General features: G+C 40.0%; 1 protein-coding gene across 3 annotated transcripts; it reads right to left on the bottom strand.

Annotated features, from left to right (window-relative positions):
• Window positions 1-7004: 7004 nt before the first annotated feature.
• On the bottom strand, window positions 7005-18055 carry ubr7 (ubiquitin protein ligase E3 component n-recognin 7). Of its 3 annotated transcripts, none has more exons than XM_029140839.3 (13): window positions 17973-18055; window positions 16627-16682; window positions 16120-16243; window positions 15829-15962; window positions 15627-15687; window positions 15458-15553; window positions 15333-15386; window positions 14708-14813; window positions 11606-11661; window positions 11196-11363; window positions 7577-7742; window positions 7441-7502; window positions 7005-7316 (listed from the first exon to the last, which is right to left on the bottom strand). In XM_029140839.3, the coding sequence occupies exons 3-13, from the start codon at window positions 16234-16236 to the stop codon at window positions 7224-7226; spliced, it is 1113 nt and encodes a 370-aa protein (XP_028996672.1). In that variant the 5' UTR covers window positions 16237-16243; window positions 16627-16682; window positions 17973-18055; the 3' UTR covers window positions 7005-7223. The 3 variants fall into 3 exon arrangements, with proteins under 3 accessions (XP_028996672.1, XP_028996671.1, XP_028996673.1); XM_029140838.3 differs by lacking the exon at window positions 17973-18055 and adding an exon at window positions 17047-17263; XM_029140840.3 differs by lacking the exon at window positions 17973-18055 and adding an exon at window positions 16847-16921.
• Window positions 18056-19886: the final 1831 nt, after the last annotated feature.

The raw sequence follows: 19886 nt of genomic DNA, 5'->3' as shown, positions 1-19886 counted from the left end.
CTTTGTAGGTGTGTGTTTGTTGTTTTTTTTGGTACATACCATTCCCCAAATGCACAGTGAAGGCTGTCATGCTGAATGTATTAATGAAGTGCTAAAAAGGTTAGCTGAAAGTAACTGAAGCATTTAAGGCATGGATGAATGTATCAAGAGAATTAGGTGTTGTTAAAATTAAGCCCAATATTTGAAGAAGCTCAAGCAGTTGACTTTCAGGAAGCAACATAAGATTTGAGGTTTAACTAAACAAGGTTTTATTTCCACTCAACAACACAAGCTGTCAAACAAACAAAACTAAACTCAAACACTCAGGCCACTGCTGGCAAGAATCTTAACAGATTACAAATTTAAAGTAAACCCACAGGCTACAACAGGCAGATTACTGAAGTTTAAAACAAAACAATTGAAAGCAATCACTCAGGCCACAACAAGCAGACATTCTCCAAAATTGAAAAAAAAGTAAAAAAAAAACAACACAATTCATTCAAAAGGATTTGCTCAAACAGAAAACAAGGCAGAGCTCGTTATGAACACAGTACACCTACAAACAAAACCCAAAACAAAGTAACCTGAAATCAGTGCGTTGCTTAAAGCAGCCATCAGAAGATAGAGCAACAAAGAAAACAAAACCACAGAAGCACAAGACACACAGAACCCACAGCAGACATTACTTCAAAAACCACACAAAGGCAGCATCCACACAAAATGGCCTCCAAACTACTCCTGGGTTTCCTTATGTAGTGTCACCCCAAGCCTCTATTGGAGGGTCAATCGATGGAGGCGGGATCAGCAGAGACAGGCCACAACTATGGGGAAAAAGGCCCAATTGCATCCTCCAATCCCAGACAAGGTCTGGCATCTGGGAATCTGCATATCTCCGCCAGGAAAAGGAGTGAGCATGCGAGAGAGAGAAAACAGAGCAAAAGGCAATGCAAAAGAGTCACGGCACGTAACATGAGCCATTCAATTATGGTCTCAAACTCAAAAGGACGCCTTCTTATTAATACCAATTGACATTTTTGTTTGCAAAATACCCTATGTAGGTTTCCTTGTGTAAACATGTGCTGTTACGTGATTTTGTTTTGCTATTTATATGCTATTGATATTTATAAAAATAGTGCATCTGCACTATTGGCACTTGTTGACTTCTACAATCCTCAAATTCTTTTCCCTTGGCCAGTGACATTTAAACCTGTTTCACATAACCTGCTCCCTTCTCCCCCATCCCCCTAGTCCTCCACCTTCTTCCACATTCTTTTTCCTTTGCCCTCATTATCCTATTTGTTCTGCCACTCCTTGACAATATTCACCCAGACTATACTTTTCCCCTCCCCTTTTGATAAATTATCATGTTCCACAACCTCCCACTGTTGCTCTTCAGGGTTAGGGTTAGTGAGTTAGGGTTAGGGTTAGGGTGTACGCGTATGGGTCCGTGTACGTTCTAACAGTGTGAGTTCCCCCTCCAGAATAAAAGCTTGGAAAACTAGAAAACGAGTTTCAGATCGTTTTAGAATCTGAAAAAACCTGTTAATGTGTCTGAACACGCTGGTAACTCAGCACGTGGTTGTTTGGGTTGGCTGTCATGGCAAAGTAGTCAGACCACAGCTCCCAGTAAGTCCAGTAAATTCGTATTGTAACGAGAGACACCCCCCCACCACCTGGGAAGGTTTGCTCTGACGGTACGCACGTTAGACATTAGAAAGTGAGACTCTTATTTTGAAATACAGTGCAACGACGACAGGAAGCCGCTGCTCAAACGGCAATTAAGTAATGGATTTATATTTTCCTTTACAGACGTCATCGACTGAAATCAAGTCGTTTTCTGGTTAAGTTGTCCAGAAGATAAAAAACAAAGAACATCTGTTTTCTCGTTTCCCTTGATATAAGCGAAAATCTGAATTTAATCACAGCACCAGAAGCTGAAAAAAAAGAGCTGAAAACTGTGTTTTCAAAACTAGACACGGAATTGGATTAAAAGCCGTTTCCCGTTTTCTCATTTTGGGGAAAAACAAGAAAACGACTATTTCTCATTTTCCCAGCTTTTACTCTGGTGGGGAAATCAAACTGTTAGAACGTACACGGACCGGATCGTTTCTCTTTATAAAAGTGACAAATGGCATTTAATCAAAGCAGCGTGTTAAAAACGAATAAAGGAGCTGAAAACTGTGTTTTCAAAACCAGACAAATAAATGGATTTAAAGCCGTTTTTCCCAGTTTCTCGTTTTGGGGAAAAAACGGAAAACCAGAAAACAACTCGTTTTTACTCAGCTTTTACTCTGGTGGGGAAATCAAACTGTTAAAATGTACACGGACCGAAGTGGCGTCACCGTCTGAAACAGACAGGTTGGGATAGAAGTTCACCAAAACAGTTTAAGGTTTTGTCCGATGATACACGAACACAACAATGAAGCGTGACTGCGACAGGCTCAGACCCACAATTTGTCATGGTCAAAGTTTGTTTAATACATTAACAATTCTTTTGAAAAACGTTAACGCTCCTTCAAATATTTATCCGGATATAAAACATTGATACGTGGCCTTATAAACCTGAAACATAACCTCCTCTGGAGCAGGTTATCTTCAGAGAGCAAGTTGGTATGGTTACAAACACACCCAGAAAGTTAACTCAATTTTAGGAAACAAAAGCTGAGGTTAGTCACTTACTTACCCATAAACTTACTAGGTTATGTCACATAACCTGCTTTCTGGAACACCCCCCAGAAAAGATACTACCAAAATAAAGTCTGTGCTGTATGGAATCAAAAGACTATGTGTGGTTATTAGCTAATGTTTGTTATATAAACCACACACAGTGCATACTATTACTGACGAGGTGGAAGTCACCCACAAGCAGTCTAAGGAAAATGTCAAATACATTCAACGTGATACATGACTATGAGATGAGTTTAACTGCATACATAAGGAACATGTAAGTTGAACATGGGTTATAAACCATACTGTACGATAAGACAATTTTTCTATTACACATCTCTTCCTGTCACACTAAAACACTGGTGTCAAGATATGACACCACTAAAGATTGTCACTTGGAATGTACGTGGAATCAATAAGGAGAAAGAATTAAAAAAATTTAACCATTTGAAAAGCCTACAAGAAAGTCATATTCCTAAAACTATAGATTACACTCTAGCATCAACATAGTTTCCACATGCTTAATTAGCCAGTTACAATTCCAAACAAAGAGGGGTTGCCTTCCTGATAAAAAGAAATATTAACTTTATTCATGATGATACTATTGAAGATCCAGAAGGAACATATATAATCATTAATATCTTAATAGGAGAATTTGAAATTGCATAGCTAGTGTGTATGGTCCTAATGTTGACGACCTCTCTTTCTTTCACAGCTTCTTTACATCGCTGTCTGCTCACTCTGGTTCCAAACTTATAGTAAAACGGGCCTTCAATTTAGTATTTAAACCAGAGTTGGACAGGCTAAGCAAAGCTGTGAGCAACAAGAACTGGCAATCAGTACATGGATGATTTCTGACACATGGCGTTCTCTTCATCCTACCTCCAGGGAATCTACTTTCCTCTCGCCAGTTCATCACTCTCACTCCCATATAGATTATATTTTAGTAAATAACTCAGTCTTACAAGATGTCTCTAACACCACTATTCACTCATCACAATCAGTGATCAAGCACGAGTGTCCATTTTCTTTGATTAAGACAGTTACACCATCAACGAGAAATTGGAGGTTCAATACTGTAATGGAAAAATTGTACTTTAATGCTCTTGTGTTCATTTCTGACTCTGTATAATAACCATGCATTCTGTACTTGTTGATTAGACCCAGAACTGAACATTATTAGACAAACAATCTATCTTCCTCTCAAGGTTCTGTCACACATTAAGTGCTGACATCTAATGTTGTGTTTGACTGACCGATTGTTTATGGCTTGTGTCTGCCTTTTACCCCTGGGCTCTGGCTCCTTTCTATCTGATGCCCCACCAGACCCAAGGCTGTAGACCTTGTGTGTTCCCTGTGTAATGTAAACATCTTCACCCACAGGGTGATAGGAAGATTCCACCAGGTCCCGGGAGAGAGGTTAAAAGGCAGAGACAACCTCAGAACGGGGTGATCTTTGCATTATACCTCCGTGGTGCATGTTCTGATCTCCCCAGCTGGCTTTTTGATTTGCTTTCCTCATTATTTTTATTTTCTTTATTATTTCAATAAATCGCACAAAAGGACAACTCTCTCTCATCTGCCTTTATTGCAAAATTTCCACCACAAATACATCATTACTTAATGATCTAGACTTCATCAGCTGGATGGAGTGTGGACGGAGCCTTCACATTGATGGCTCTGTCTGCTGGACCCTTCGGGGAACTGGCAATCTCACAAAGTTCCTCATACCTAGCCATATACACATACATTCAGGGCCGAGGGTGGGCTCTCTTGTCTTATCCACAAATGGATAAAACCCATGCCAACAGAATCCTCATGGATAGACATTGAACAAACATTTTGTGAAAATATTAAAGTTGCAGATCTACCATTTATCAGCATCTCCGACAGATGCAGGGGTGATGCCTGGTGGTTGGGAGTGCCTGCCTGCCTAAGGAACTGGGACAATGGGGCTGGTGGATTCTGGGATGGCCGCATGGGTCCCCTGTGGTGGGGGTGTGGTGGCGTCTGGGACCGAAAGAATGGTGCTGGAGTAGGGCCATTTTGAGGGTTGGCGTGTTGGCCTCCCTGCCAGTGTGCGGTGCGGACCTAGGGATGAATACCTGGGTACCCTGTGCCCAGTGGGGGGTCCCTACGGGGGTGCGTGCCTGTGCCCGGAGGGGTGTCTCTCCCCTGGGACGCTGCCCCTGCTCAGTCAGGGCAATGCCTGCCCTAGCGGTCCGACACCCTCTGGTAACGGCTCGGGCCTGTCACGCGGGGGTCTGGTGGGTTACTCGGGCTGCGGTCTTCATTGGGCCGACTGGCCCTCAATGCACAACCGCAGAGTATGTGCATAGGTTTGAGTGGAGCGCTACACAGGGCGAGCATGAGCGTACTTGAGCAAGAGAATGGGTAAGTGACAGAGGGGTGAGAATGGTTCTGGCTGCGCTGCATGTGGTGCCTGGGCAGTAGTAGTGCGGCCCCCGGGTCTTGTCTATCTCTTCCTGGCTGGGGGCTGTGGGGGGCAGTGGGATGGGTAGCAGTTCTAGTCTGGAACCTGGCTCTGCTGACCCCGGTGCCTTGCTTCCAAACTACATCTCTCCACATTCATCCACTTAGGTCTGCGATGGGCGTCCTGCTGATGAATGGTTCCGTCCCTCCTACTGTAAGTGGGATGCCCTGCAATTGTAATTGCATTAATCATAAACTCATCCAGGACTTTGAGGTCAGAGCCTTGAATTTGATGGCTCTGTCTGCTGGACCCCTCGGGGAACTGGCAATCTCCCAAAGTTCCTCATACCTAGCCACATACACATACATTCAGGGCTGAGGGTGGGCTCTTTCACTAGGGCCTGGGGGTGAGCCCAGCAGTGCACTCTAGTTCCACACACACAAGTTCAAGGTGGTTTGCAGGGTTCCCGCTGCCCCCTGGTTCTCCTAGGTTAGGGTGGGTGGGCGGAGCTCAGGAGGTGCTGCGGTCCCTGCCTGGGGCCACATGGGCGGCAGGCTGGACACCTACCCTCCTCATGAATGAGATTAAGCTAATGGTGTGGGTGTGATAATGTATCTGAAAGTGCATGGGTTCACGTGTGATTGACTAGTTCTTTGTGAGAGAGTTTGTGGTAGTGTGTGTTGATGTATGTGTGGGGTATGTTTGACTACGTACGCGTGTGGTGCAGTTAGTTCGTTAGGGGTCCCGTTTTCCACCCGGGGAACGTGGATCAGCTGCCTGGGTGGTCTCTTTTCTTCTGGCCCCCACCTATTGCCACTCTTGTGGTGCAAGGGGATATGGTCGGGCCGACGGGGTAGGCCTCGCTCCGCTTGTGTGAGGGTGGTGGACTGGGGGTGAGCTCAATCTGGGCGGAGGGGCATCTCCTGGCGGTTTCCCTGTGGGACGTGGGTTCTCAGGATCCACTCTCTTAGGCCGATCCTCCCAGTGGGGGGAGTGTTTGTCCCTGGTGTCATAAGGCAGACGGCTGTGACCACGGTGGTCCACCCTGACCTTTACTGCCTGAGGGTTTGTGTGTTGGCAGCTTGGGTTGCAACACCTGCCCTCCTGGTCGTTGGCTGGGTGTTGTGGCCGAGCTCTTCCCATCACCCTAGCTTTCACAAGTGGCATTGTTTATGCACCAACGTCAGCCTCACCCTTTGGGTGAACAATGTTAAGCAACAACTTTACTAACCTTGTAGAGGGCCACTCACCTGAGCTGATAAACAGTCTTTCTAAACCTAACTAAGTATTACTGATACTTATCACTACCAAGATCAATAATGTGTAAATATGGAAATTGTAAAGATGTATGTCATAGCTATTATTAAGTAGTATGTATATGATATATGTATATATTTGTATGAGTGTGTGCACATACCTTAACACTAATATTGGTATCAGTATTAATCTCAAAGGTAAACCACAGTACAGCAGTTGTTAGTTATGAATGCGTCAGCCTAAGGTACATCCCTACTGATTGTTTGCTTAACAGATTTGCTCAGTTTCAGCAGCTGGTTGCACCCCCACCCTCCAGCACACACCCCAAAGCAAAAACTCAACCTATCAACCAAGACAGCAACATCACACATATTTAGGATTGGCTAAATAAAACATTAAAATAAACCATTATCAAGAAGAGTATATATATATATATATATATATATATATGTCTCATTATATATATGTCTTATGTACTCCTCTCGTAACAGCAAAGCTGTCCATCACAATACGGTATTCAGCCTAATACATGCTGCTTGTTGAACTGAAAAAAAAAAAAAAAAAAAAAAAAGAGAGAATGAAAAATACCTGGACACCTTGCAACATCGTGTGAGCCCTTATCACTTAGAATAAACAGATTTTATCGTACAATTATACAACAGGTCCATTCAAAGTTGCTACTCTTAAAGTTTATTCAACCTCATTAACCCAAACAACTGCAATGCAAAACAAACAATTAAACAATGACTTTTAAAATAGCATTTAACATTTCAAACTTAAAGAATTTAAAAAAAGTTCTTTAATAAAAGAAAAAAACATAAAAAGGTGTGGACAACGAAACACTGTGACAAAAATCCTAAGACACTAAGATGGATGTGAGGGTTCATCAGGTGCGGTACAAGCATCCAGAATCCACTTGCCGTCTTTTTCGAGTGTGTTGTTGATCAAAAAACTGACGGATGTCTTCAGAGGTCACAACCTATCACAGAACAGAGTCACTCTAATTGCTCACAAATATCAGAAATAATAAGACTCACTTCAATCACAACTCAGTACATCACAGGGCCAATGATGTCACCAATAACAACACGTCACTCACTAACCTTTCCTTCTGCCGCAAATCTCTGCAGAAAATCTTTCAGCTCTGCTTTCATATCGTTGTAGCCTGTGGAAGAAAACAATGGTAGTATTTTCTCTACACGGATGCGACATATGCCTGTACAGAACATAATTTACTACCATGAATGATCTCCAGTTGTTGAACTCTGTTTAGGTTATCCAGGGCTGTCATCAGGGGGTCATTCCCTTCATGTTTCTGTTCATTGTTTCTCCCTTTTCTCTCGTACGCTGACACGGTATCAGTCTCGTCCAAAAGAAAGGAGACACCACATTCAGACAAGCGGGCCTGTGGGTGACAAAACACTAATATCAACCTAAACTTGATAACCATTAACACTGTATCAGTGATAACATGTTACAGCAAATGCCTTTCTTTAATAGATCAAATTATCCCAGAATACAGAAAACAGTCACTGATTCATCTTCAACACATACACATGTGTAGCGTCCACAAATCCACATTCTACATATTGGACAGGAGGTGATGTTAACTTTTGTTTTAAAACATTGTTTTCTGGTGAGGCACTCTGCCCTCATCATCCTCCATGCTAAGAAGAACAGGGATGCTTTTCTCCTATACCAGGACTCCAAGTGCCACATTAAAACACCTTGGATGCTCTTAGTTTGACACTCATTTAAATCTTAACGGAAGCCACCCCTAAGTATCAGTAACCAGACCTAAAGACTGTCTCAATAATTCTTACCAAGACTTTCTCCCTTAGGCTCTACCAAGCACCAAGGATAACAACTTGGAATGCAGACTCACTAAAGAAATGGACTTTCAGTAGGAAGTTCTGATTCAGACACATTCTCTACGATGAGTTTTAATTATGTTACTGGTTTGCCAATTTGACCACATTCCTTTTCATCTTGCATAAAGTTAAAATAAAGTTGTTGTGTTTTTCTGTTAATCCTGTACGCCATGCATATATACTCATGTTTTCAGGTAAAGATCCATAGACATGGTAATTATGGTATGATTTCAGGTACCTCAACACTACAATATGTCTGATTGGTAATATCTAGATTGAGCCATTCCTAATCTCTTATTATTTTTACTTGTATGTATTTTATAGTATGTTACTAGGTAGTGAAAAATCAATTTATATGTAATACAGTTTCAACCGTTGCATCATCATCAGAACTCTGAGACTATAATAGTTATAAGTATTTGATTTTAATTGTTTATGCATTCTTAACTTTAATATTGATTTGTGTCAGAATACTTGTTACATGTTTATTGTGTTATGGTGTGATTAATCTTTGAGCTTGATAAAAAGAGGAAAGTATAGTTTATTCCAAATTTAGAAGTATTTTAAATAGGATAGTTTAATAAAGTGAAGAGGTGGAACTTCTTCACCATTCAAATAACAAAGAAATATTAATTATTACTATTACTATTCAACTATTAATCTTTCTTTCAGCTTTTTAATATCTTTAATACTTTTGGAGGTATAGCAGTTTAAGAATAGGGTGTTTTTTTTTAGGAGTACTCAGCTTTTCAGTTAGTGTGTATTGCGTGAGCTAGAGTGCGTGATGTCACAGCTAGAGTGTGAAAGCACATTTTTTTACTCACTCAGTTTTCATTTCATGAACATAATCTTTTCACTCAGTCATAGTCATATTGTCTTCTTTCTAATGATGTGCCTGGCTAAGCCATTCAACCTTTACTTTAGTCTATCTGTTATTTTGAAAGTATATGAAAGAAGCATATGAAAGTAATAGTTAAATTGTAAAATAGTCCCATTACCTACTAATAAACCAGTTGAAAGCAGAAATATTGTATTTTTAGCTGGAATAGTGCTTTTATGTTAAAAGGATCTAGAGGAAGCCCATGCAGGTAATTGATAAACAGTAAAACAGTCTTATTAACTATTCATAATAAACTGAAAGCAGAAATATTGCTATTTTTAGCTAAAGATCCAAAGAATAAGAAAACCTTTAATAGTCTCACAATGGGGAAATTTCATTTCAACAACTCAGCCACAATACAAGAAAAGTACAGCAACAGAATCAAAATTAAGCGGAGTTGGCACAGTACGACACTATACAGAGCCAGTATGTAGTAATAGGTAGGGTTATTGTATGTCGTATACATATAATATTGCACAGTTTGCACTAATGTTGTACAAAGTACATATTTCCTGCATAGCCACTTTTGCAGTGGGTGACTTATCAGTTATAGTGCGAGTAGGTTAGAAGGATCTACAATATCGCTCTTTCACACAGTAAGGGCACAAATAAAACATTGTAAACTTTTTTTACTGAATTATTTGGTTACGGAGGACATTTGTTTTGAGGCCAGTTTTTTTTTTATTTGTGAACAGAGGAAATTGGGCCTAAGACTTCACCGTATGAAAAGATGTTTATGTTACTACATAAACAAATAACAAAAACAAGAACATTTCAAGCTTAATTTATTTAGATGTAATTTTGCCTGATAACAGAAAAAAATGAAAACTAATAAACAAAAATCAGGCTTCTAAACATCATAAACAAAATGTGCAGGTTTGCATTACATTTATGGCACATTATGCCCTTCACATGTCTGAAAACAACACCATGGGCCAACATGCCGTCTTCCTCTGACTGAGTTTGTGCCAGTTACCTGAAGAAAAAAGTTCATAATACATTTTAGTGTAATTCACACATTCCAATAATAGAGAACAATTACGTGAAAAGAAATAAAAAAATAAATAAATTACCTTATCAAGTTTTGTTTTTGTTCTTGTTTATCCTCCCTGATGATCACTGTGCCCTTTCTGTGCAGTCGTTTTGCCTTGTTGCCTTGCCTTGCCTTGCCTTGCCTTGCCAGGTGGGGATGAAGACTCAGGATAACCTACCACTCTTTGATTTGAATATGACAGAAGCTTCAGCTAAGCCCTTATCGTCAACAATGGACCCCCCCCCCAACTAATTTCTTCTGAATTATAGTCATCTTCATCTTCTGACAGTTTCTCATTTAATCCACCCTAATTGTCAGCTCTCTGGCCTCTTTTCCCCTCATCAGTAATTAAATAAATAATAGGGTATACTGATTTGCCATGGTGTTGCCACACAATAAAATGGGGAAGGCCTCAAAAAAGCATTGAAACTACAACAAAAATTTTGTATTATTGAAACTAAGTTGCAACTACCTGTGAAAACAGCCAATAGGTATTTGTCCCGTGGGAGAGACTCTACTGGGCAAAAAGTTCCCATCCCCCTTCCATTTCAAGAGTGTACAAAAGTTACATACAATTTGTGTGTTGATACTCCTTGTGAACAAAGTCATTAAATCTTAGGTCAGTCTGATAATATTAACTAGTTTTTAGTAGAATGTTCAAGGTTGCAATAGTTAAATCTTAAGATTCTTTCCAAAACACACATGATCATTTCTCCATGATCATGTCACAATGGATCCATTGTTACAAACTTCAATGACCAAATGATGACCTTTTCTCTCTGCATGCGTGCATGCACTGTGCTAAAGCTGTGCTGGCTTGAATAAAACACTCTGTTTAAGTGTTCGCACTTCAACAGAGGAACAAATTTCGTTTGTGTCAAAACAGTCAATTACCGTTTACCGTTTGGGGAATTCTCGATAGATGAGTTTTGATGAATGGGGTTGGGGTTTTGAAAGAATAGTTAATGGGGAATTAAGAAAATCTGTGATATTTATAACCAGATGTGCACCGTGTCATTATGACAGACTCAACAGTTTAAAAAATAATATTTAAAATAACACAAATAATGTTACCTGGCAAGTTTGGCAACTGCAGAGTTTGGAACGCCATGCTGATGGCCAGAAAACAGCTCCTGATTGAACCCTTTTCTGACCAGTTGACAGCAGCTCCTCCAGTCTGCATTTGAACTCTGTCTCCCCACGGATGCGCTTGGCGCTAGGAGGCTCAATCACATCACTAGCCTGATTGTTTAATACATATACAGTAAACTGGTGTCAGACATTTTCTGGATATGCCAGAGTTTAAAGCTGAACAAGTGTAAAGAGACAATATTTACAGTGTCTACCACAAACAAAACTGATTCCAGGGAATCTAGAGTATTCTGATTAGCTCTCAGTCATGCTCATGCATAGTTATTTACTTACATTTTGCACTGACTACATGACCTGTTATAAGCACGGTAACTATAGGCTGATGGTCTCACCTGTTTAGTGGCATCTGCTCCTGATTCCTCCTTTATTTGTTCAGCTTCATCTGGAACTGAACACAGATGTTGGTGATCAACAGGGTTTGTTTAAGAAAGCAGCTACAGGACCACTAAGAAGTGTGGGACACACAGAGTGAAATCCTGGAAAGGTGGATATTTCAAATACAAAGTCAGTTCAAGAATTGACCTGTCACACGTGTATGACTGTTACAGTCGTAACACTTCAAAGCGACCACCTTTTTTACTGCAGTACGTGCGTGTCACCAGCGCGCCGCGGGTGCGTTCCCGACTAAGGATTTTTAATCCTGCAGCAAGCTGAAAAAAATCAGGGTACTAGTCTCGTTTTAACCACCAGGTGGCGCAAAGATGTGAGGTTCGACTGTTCATTCCTATCTGTTTCTGCACACTGAGCATAAAAAACGATGTCATGGTATTGTATCATTAAATGTAGAGTAGTTCATTTTTAAATATTTTAGATTATTATGCGTATTTGCTCGCTAGTGTGGGCTAGTGTTTGTTGTCAATTGCCGAAGTTGCTGATGTTTTTACACAGTTCCCAGGCCAGCCGAGAGACACAGTCTCTAGTATAGTATAGTATAATAACATAAGATAGGAATCTATATTTATTCATGAATCTGTGTTATAAAGTATTTTATGTGTATATCTGTACTCGTCTTCTGGTTTGTTGATCATGAGAAAAAATACAAAACAAACTGGACTTTCGTTACAATTCGTCCTCTCTTGATGAGCGACAAACGGAATTCAAGTGTTGTTGTTTTTTCGACACAAGGCACAGAGTTGGATTTAAAGCAGATTTTTCGTTTTGAGAAAAAAGCAGAGAACGAAAAACTAAGTCGTTGTCTTGTTTTAGCAGCTTTTAAGTTTAACCAAACTCTTAAAATTTACTCAGACCGCAATGACCTATAGTTTGCGCTGATTCTGAATGAAACGTAAAAGCCCGAATGACAGGTGATGTGTCCAGGTAGAGCTCAACTGGAAATGTATGCTTGTCAAACGCAGGCAACAAGAGAATCGGGGAAGTGGCGTCACCGTTGATGTTCCAACGATGGTGCTGAGGAGCCACTTATTGACAACTTGATCCAAGTCATCTGCCTATGAATAAGTGCTAGTGTTTGTTGTCAGTTGCTGATGTCGCTGCTGTCTTTATACAGTATGTCCTCGTGTTTAAGTGTTGGGTCCGTGTACGTTTTAACGGTTTGATTTCCCCATCCAGAATAAAAGCTGGGAAGACGAGAAAACACGTCGTTTTAGAATGTTTTAAACCCGGAGGACATGTTAATGTGTCTGGACACGCTCCCAGTAAGTCCAGTAACTTCGTATTGTAACGAGAAACCCCCACCATCTCGTTTAAAAAGGACAAACAGCATTAATTCAAAGCAGCGTGTAAAAAACGAATAAACGAGCTGAAAACTGTGTTTTCAAAAGCAGACACATTAATGGATTTAAAACCGTTTCCCGTTTTCTTGTTTCGGGGGAAAACGAGTCGACTGTGGCATTGAAGCATTTTGCCAGAATGAGCTTTGCAGAGAAAGGACACTTGGTTTCCAAACCGACACTTAAGCATCCCCTTAAACTCCACGTTTGGGGAATGATTTCTAGGTGGGGACCAGGACCAATGATTATTTTCGAGGAGTCTATAATCAAACGCACAGTGGGGCCATATATTAAAAAGTATATTGAAACACAGCATCGGTTTTTCCAGGACAATGACCCCAAACATGTCGCTGCAAGAGCCTGTCTGGAGGCAGAAGGAATCAGCTGGGTGCGGCCCTGATCTGATCCCCTACTAATTAAACAATGTTCACAAAATATATATTTTATATATATATGAGGATTTTATTTAATATAAATAAATACATTGTATTAAATCTTTCTCTATGGCACGTCAGAACGTCAGGACTCAGCAGCAACATTGCATAAATGCAGCAGCTTGTTTGTTTCACATGTGCTTATTATGCACGATAAATGTTTTTTCCTGAATGAAAACGAAAATAACTCCTGCTCTGCAGCTTAAACCACTTTGACAATGTCTTACTGGTTTAACTGTTTAACTTGACCACCTTAAAAGTTGTCAATGTGTCCTTTAAACGGAAGCTGCATTATTATACTTTACCGTATGACATTTACCACAATATCTGCAGAAAAACAAAGTTTTATTACACAGGCAAAACAGTGGATTTGGAACTCGCTCCGCGCAAGTTACAGCGTCTGATGTTGATTCAGTTGCAAAAGCAAACTTCACATCCCATCCCCTACTACGTATTGGCACAGAGACATTAACATATTGTCTCCACTCGGTGTAAAATACTTTAGCTCAGAGACAAAGAAAAAGCTCCATGGGAGATCGGGCAGCGTGATCAGCTGCACCTACTTGACTTTTTTTAAACACTCTTCTTATGGTATTTCACACAAGTCTGGCAGACTACCACTGCTAACTTGTAGAGAATATTATATAATAAAAATAAATAAATTGTAATAAACTCTCTCTGCCAGAACGCCAGGACTCAGTAGATCTCCGACTCATTAATGCAGCAAGTTGTTTGTTCTGCATATATTGATTCTGCATGAGTAATAAGGACTGTTTTACACTTATTTAGCCAAAGACAAAACTCAAAAGAGAGACACCCATCAAGTTTTAACAAATGTGCAATAAAAAATATAAACAGAAAACGCTTGAAAGCGTTTCCGTTTTATATTCCGTTTATTTTGTTATTACTCCTTTCACCTGTACCGCAAAGTCATTGCAGAGCTACAGCCATGTTCCTACAAAGTTAACCAGCTGTTTATTTTGTTATTCACTCTTTCATGTCCGTCTGTTGAATGAAAGTGGGCGTGGCCATCCACGTCCCAGAGCAGGGACGTGGATGGCCACGCCCACTTTCAATGCAAACAGATTGTGGTAAAGGCTGACACCTTTAAGTGCTACGACTGTATGTTTATATGACTGACATAAACTCAGTATTAAATGACCTCTCCTCTGGTGCAGCTAACATAGATTTATTCTTTCTCTACATATATTCATGTACAGCCAGATTTGCCATCACTTTTAGCAACCTGTGCTGCCTGATGTTTATTTACCTGACAGGTGAACTGCATAGGTCCAGAGAAACGGGTTTTTGTTCATACACAATTCACAGATCATCTCCTGCAGCTCCACAGAGTCTGGAACCACACAGCCCAGGTGCTATTGACACAGAAAGGTACCGGTTCAGATCCAGGTTCAGGATTTACATAGATTCTCTATTTCACTATGTGGTCAAATTTGTTTCACTTAACACATTGGTTTTATACTAGTCACAGTTTTTGAAAGCACAAACACTTTATGGCTAGAATGATTAACAAAATTCGACTTCTCTTTTAAAAAACCAAGTACTATTTCTTGTAAACAGAATAATACTTCATCAGTAACAGTCGCAACCCTTTTAGAACAAGTATGCACTGACATCGTCTCATGTCATATAGATCAGCAAGATCTGCGTAAACTGGCTCACCAGTGATCAGTGTCATTAGTCAGCTTTTATTGTAACTCTCAAATGTCTCACTAAAAATGTTCTCATTTATAATTTTAATATTAGAACAATCAAATTTTTTAATCTGAAAAGGCAAAACCACAAACTGAAGCAAACCTCTGGTGCTATTACAGGTATACTGTAAGATGATGACACAAAATCTGGGTACTCAGGTGAGCAAGAGTCACATTTACCCTGCCATGCAGCCAGTCCTCACAAATCACACACTGGATCATCTCATCCTCCACCTGGAAACAAACCAGCCAATGATACAGTAAACACAAAACAAAGATGTGCAGGTGATATGGACGTGTCTCACCTGGTCATCAGGGTCTGGGTAAGGCCGGTTGCAGGTGCAATAAAGTCCAAAAAAGTTCTGGCTGTATTTGTTCAAATTGTTTACCTCATCTTTATCCTGAAACACAAAATGTTTTACTGTGACATGGCAAACAGCAGAGGTTCTTTAATTAACTGTGCAATGAACTCACAGGATGAAGTTTACACTGCAACCCTTTGAATTTTCTGTTTCCACAGTCACAGCGGAAATTTCTGAACAAACCATAAAAACAAGAGACGTCTTTGCACATTCAAATCACTTGGTCCTGGTGCCACATAGTATCTGAAATTCTTAACCCTCATGCACACATCACCCTAATTAATTTGAATTCTGATTGGTCTGAATCGACTCACCTCTTTGTGTACAGCTCAAACAAGTCATGACCTTCATGACATATATAGGTACAAGCCAAACACACTCCAGCAGGTTCTCCACCCGTTGGTGTACAAGTGTTACAGGCATAGAGAGCCTGCCGCTTTACATAGCCCTATGTGAACACACACACACACACACACACACACACACACACACACACACGTTTAGATACTGCTGAAAAAACCTTAATCAGTAACAATCATGCAATAACTCATTTGACTGCTAGAAGTACACAATGTTTATCTAAGAAAAAGTATAACAAGACTCACTTCAGGGTATGAACAGTGATCAGAGTCACTTCCTGCTAAAACTGCAGATGCTTCTTCCTCCAATTCTTCATCCTCTTCCAGAACATCAACAAGAGAAACTGTCTGCTCTTCACTCATCTTTATACTGTAACACACAATTAATGTTATCATTATTGATAAACACATTTGACAAAAGTCCCCTTTATACTGAAAACATATAGATGCTAACATTATTTATATTGTAATTTCATAAAAGAAAGGAGACAAATAACATGAAACACAATAAATTCAAAACACAATACAAACAACTATGGAGAAAGGAAAATATACAGTGTGCGATATGTACAGTCAATACTGCTGTGTTTTTTGCTGCTGTTTTGTCTGTTGTCTTCTATGTCTCTTTGCTGCTGAAAAGAAAAGAATTTCCCCATAATGGAATTAATTAAGTTGTACAGTATCTGTCTATCTCTTAATCTGTAAAAACGTAAAAACCAGGTTTAAGGAATACAGATGATGAGGAGAAAATACCTTGGATAGAAGACACGAATGGAAGGTTTCCAAACCAGGAACAGCAATGCAAACCACTGGAAAGAATTACAGACATTACATGTAATGAGCAACTACACTGGCCTTTCAGAAACACCTAACCAAGGACATGGTGTTTCATTTTTAAATTATTTTGCGTGTTAAACTTTTATCTACAGAGTTTGAGAGTTTGAACACTGCGGCACCAAGGTAGTATACGTACAGGTACAATATTTCACTTGCTTAGACTGTCTAATAAACAGTTTACTTCCAGAAGTCAGATCTAACCATTTTACAGTGAACTGTTTACTGACTCTATTACGAGGGTTAAGAAAAAACTAAACCGTCATTTGGTAGCTTCCTCTGTAAAAAGAACTGCCTCCCTGCTAATACTAACGTCTTTAGCCATAAACGCCAACTCACCAAGTAGAGCGGTTGGGACGGTGGCAGAAATGAAAGTTCACAGTGTCAAACAGCATAGGATCGTTAAACCACAGATAAAATGATCAACAACCAATTGCCAACTACCTCTAGCGTTAAAATAATCTAAAAATGCTACTTGCTGTTAGCTAACAATAACTTCCGGTTTGTTTCCGCAAACCGCATTTGGCGGCACGAAAAGATCAGAAGTTATCGAGGAAAAATGCAACACAAAATTAAAATATTTGCAAACAATTTAATACAATCATCTTTAAGCTGATTACTGTTGGTGGGTGGGTGTGTAAATACATTCAGAACCTGGCTGCAGACTTAATAACCCGGAAGCTACATTACTGGACGTTGCATTTGGGGATGGTTTAATAACGTTTTTTTACATTACTTTAATGATATAAATGTCATTACAAAAAAAGAAATAAAAACACTGTAAAACATATTTTTTATTTATATATCCTTATATAAACAATCAGGAAACTGTTTATGGCAATGCAACAATTTAGGAAATCGGCTGCCGTAAAACTCCACAGAAGAAGAGCGCGCGAGAGATACGGCTGTTGATGACGACATGCGGCGTCAGTAAAGATGGCGATCCTCTCTGCAAACCTAAGATTCAGAGACGGACAGACTCAGAATATCTACGTAAAAGTAGAGTATAATCTCAGTTCTCTCAATAAAGGAATAAACAATCTACACTCGAACGTGTCACGGCTTCTCAGCGAGTTGGTGGAGCGGGAAAAAGCCCGAGGAACTCGTGCAGTGGGTGAGTAGGCGCATGTTGACAATTCAAAAAAAAAGTACAGTAAAAAGCACAGGTAGTCGAAGTCATGATAAAAGGCCTAGAATAGTATCAGTCATCAACAGTATCCACTCTTAGGGCACATAATATAGAAGTAGTGCATGTGTACAAATACCTGGGTATTTTGATTGATGACTCCCCCACTTTTAAGACTGCGGTCAAGTGAGCCGTCGTTCGTTCATCCGTCGTTCAGCCAGCCGCGCTTCAAAAACGTCTTGCGCCCGTATTACGCGCTTTACAGCAGAGCACAAAACACGCTCGTCGCGTATTCCTCTTTTCATAGCGAGACGTCGGTCTGTTCAAAATATGGAAAACGACGGATGAACGAACGACGGCTCACTTGGCCGCAGTCTTTTAAGCCACATGTGGAAAAATTGTGAAGAAGAAAACTGCGCTTAAAACAAGTTGTTTTTTTCTTTTAATACAATGTAATGGCTTGTTGTTGCGACTTTTTTATTCGTTGGACAATGAAGTTTTTTTGTGTATAAATGATTCTGCTCAGTGTCTCAGAAGATTAGATTACATTACACTAGGACAGGTGTCGTGCCAAAAAGTGACTGTCTGCCAGAAATTGATTTCCGCACGCGGGAGCGCGCACCGCCTCGTTAATGCGTTTAGCTCGGTTTGTGTAGGCCTACAGCTGCTTATTTCGGCTTCAAACGGCCATAAATTGTAAATAATATCCGCTACACGTTTTCTAGTGGACGTAGTGACGCCACGTCTTTTAAATTTTGTGTAAACGACGGAAATAATCATCGTAGTTCTCTTTACAGCGATCGTCGATCGTGACTGTTAACTCTATGACATGACGCTAGGACTCAGATCTACGACCCAATATTGCTGCAACATGTTTGTTCTTCACATTTTGTGTCTGATTAAAACTGCACGAGTGACCACCGAGTTCTTTCACTACCTGTATGGGACCAGTTAAAGATGCTTTCATGTTGCCAAAACGTGATTATTAGAGCCAAAAGCTTTTGGTCAGAAGCTTAATTATGTCGTATTTAAATACACTGAGCTCTGCTTTGTTATATTTACAGATGTAATACACCAAGACCAGTAGAACCAGTAGCATGCTGGTTTTATGTTGCCATAAAGTGATTAAAGCCAATATCTGTTTACTAAAAGCTTCTTTCTCCCTTATTTTAAGTTCATGGAGCTCTGCTGGATTATAATAATAGATTCAATGAGCATCCAAGTACATCTTATCACTTTCTACACCTGTCTGAGACCAGTTAAACCAGTAATATGCTGTGTTTACGTTGCCAAAAAGTGATTACAGCCAACCAGATTTTACTTGGCCAAGGGGAGTTCGCCTGAGATCTTAGCGTTGTAAGCGCTTCACTCAGAGACCAACCAACTCCAACGAACTTCCCCAAAGCACAACATTTTATTGAAGCTTGTACACGCCTCCATCATCACATCATTGCTGAACATGCAGAAACACACACATTAGGCATAGCAGTACTCCTCCAACCCCTCTTGTGGTTTTGAACCCCTACGCCTGCGTAGGAGCACAGAGCAAATGGCAAATGTGACAAAATTGTTCTTCGTATTTGACAATACTTGAAAACTTGTGGTTAGAAGTCTGTGCACCTGTCAATGGGGTTATAAGGCACAGCAAATGCAAACCATAAATGGAAAATGTAAAAAAGGTAAATGATACATATAAATGATTAGATGAATATAATAAATGAGATGAATAATAGATGAAAATATATTTTCTCCAACAGTTTGTTAAGAAGCTTATTTCTGCCTCATTTTTATCTTTATCAAACTCTTCTTGGTTATATTTACAGGTTTAATGAGCATCCAGCTCACTTGACCGCTGTCTGTAACTGTCTGAGACCAGTACAACCACTAAGAAGCTCTTTCCATGTTGCCAAAAAGTGATTCATGTAAATATCTTTTAACAAGAAGCTTATTTCTGTGTCATTTTAAGTCATTGGAGCTCTTTTTGTTCATATCAAGACATTTAATGAGCATCCAGCTCACTTGAACACTGTCGGTACCTGTCAAAGACCAGTAC

Source organism: Betta splendens, chromosome 24, assembly GCF_900634795.4.
Source record: "Betta splendens chromosome 24, fBetSpl5.4, whole genome shotgun sequence".
NCBI classification, from domain to species: domain Eukaryota; kingdom Metazoa; phylum Chordata; class Actinopteri; order Anabantiformes; family Osphronemidae; genus Betta; species Betta splendens.
This window is presented reverse-complemented; position numbering and strand designations above follow the sequence as displayed.

Bases quoted from the DNA above. Each gene is read 5' to 3' on its own strand.
- ubr7 (XM_029140839.3), bottom strand. From the start codon at position 16,236: ATGAGTGAAGAGCAGACAGTTTCTCTTGTTGATGTTCTGGAAGAGGAT. The intron at 11,662-14,707 runs GTAAATAAACAT...ATCTGTGTTCAG, and splicing joins CTATGCAGTTCACCTGTCAG to TTCCAGATGAAGCTGAACAA. The intron at 7,503-7,576 runs GTAGTAAATTAT...TTTCTTCCACAG, and splicing joins ACAACTGGAGATCATTCATG to GCTACAACGATATGAAAGCA.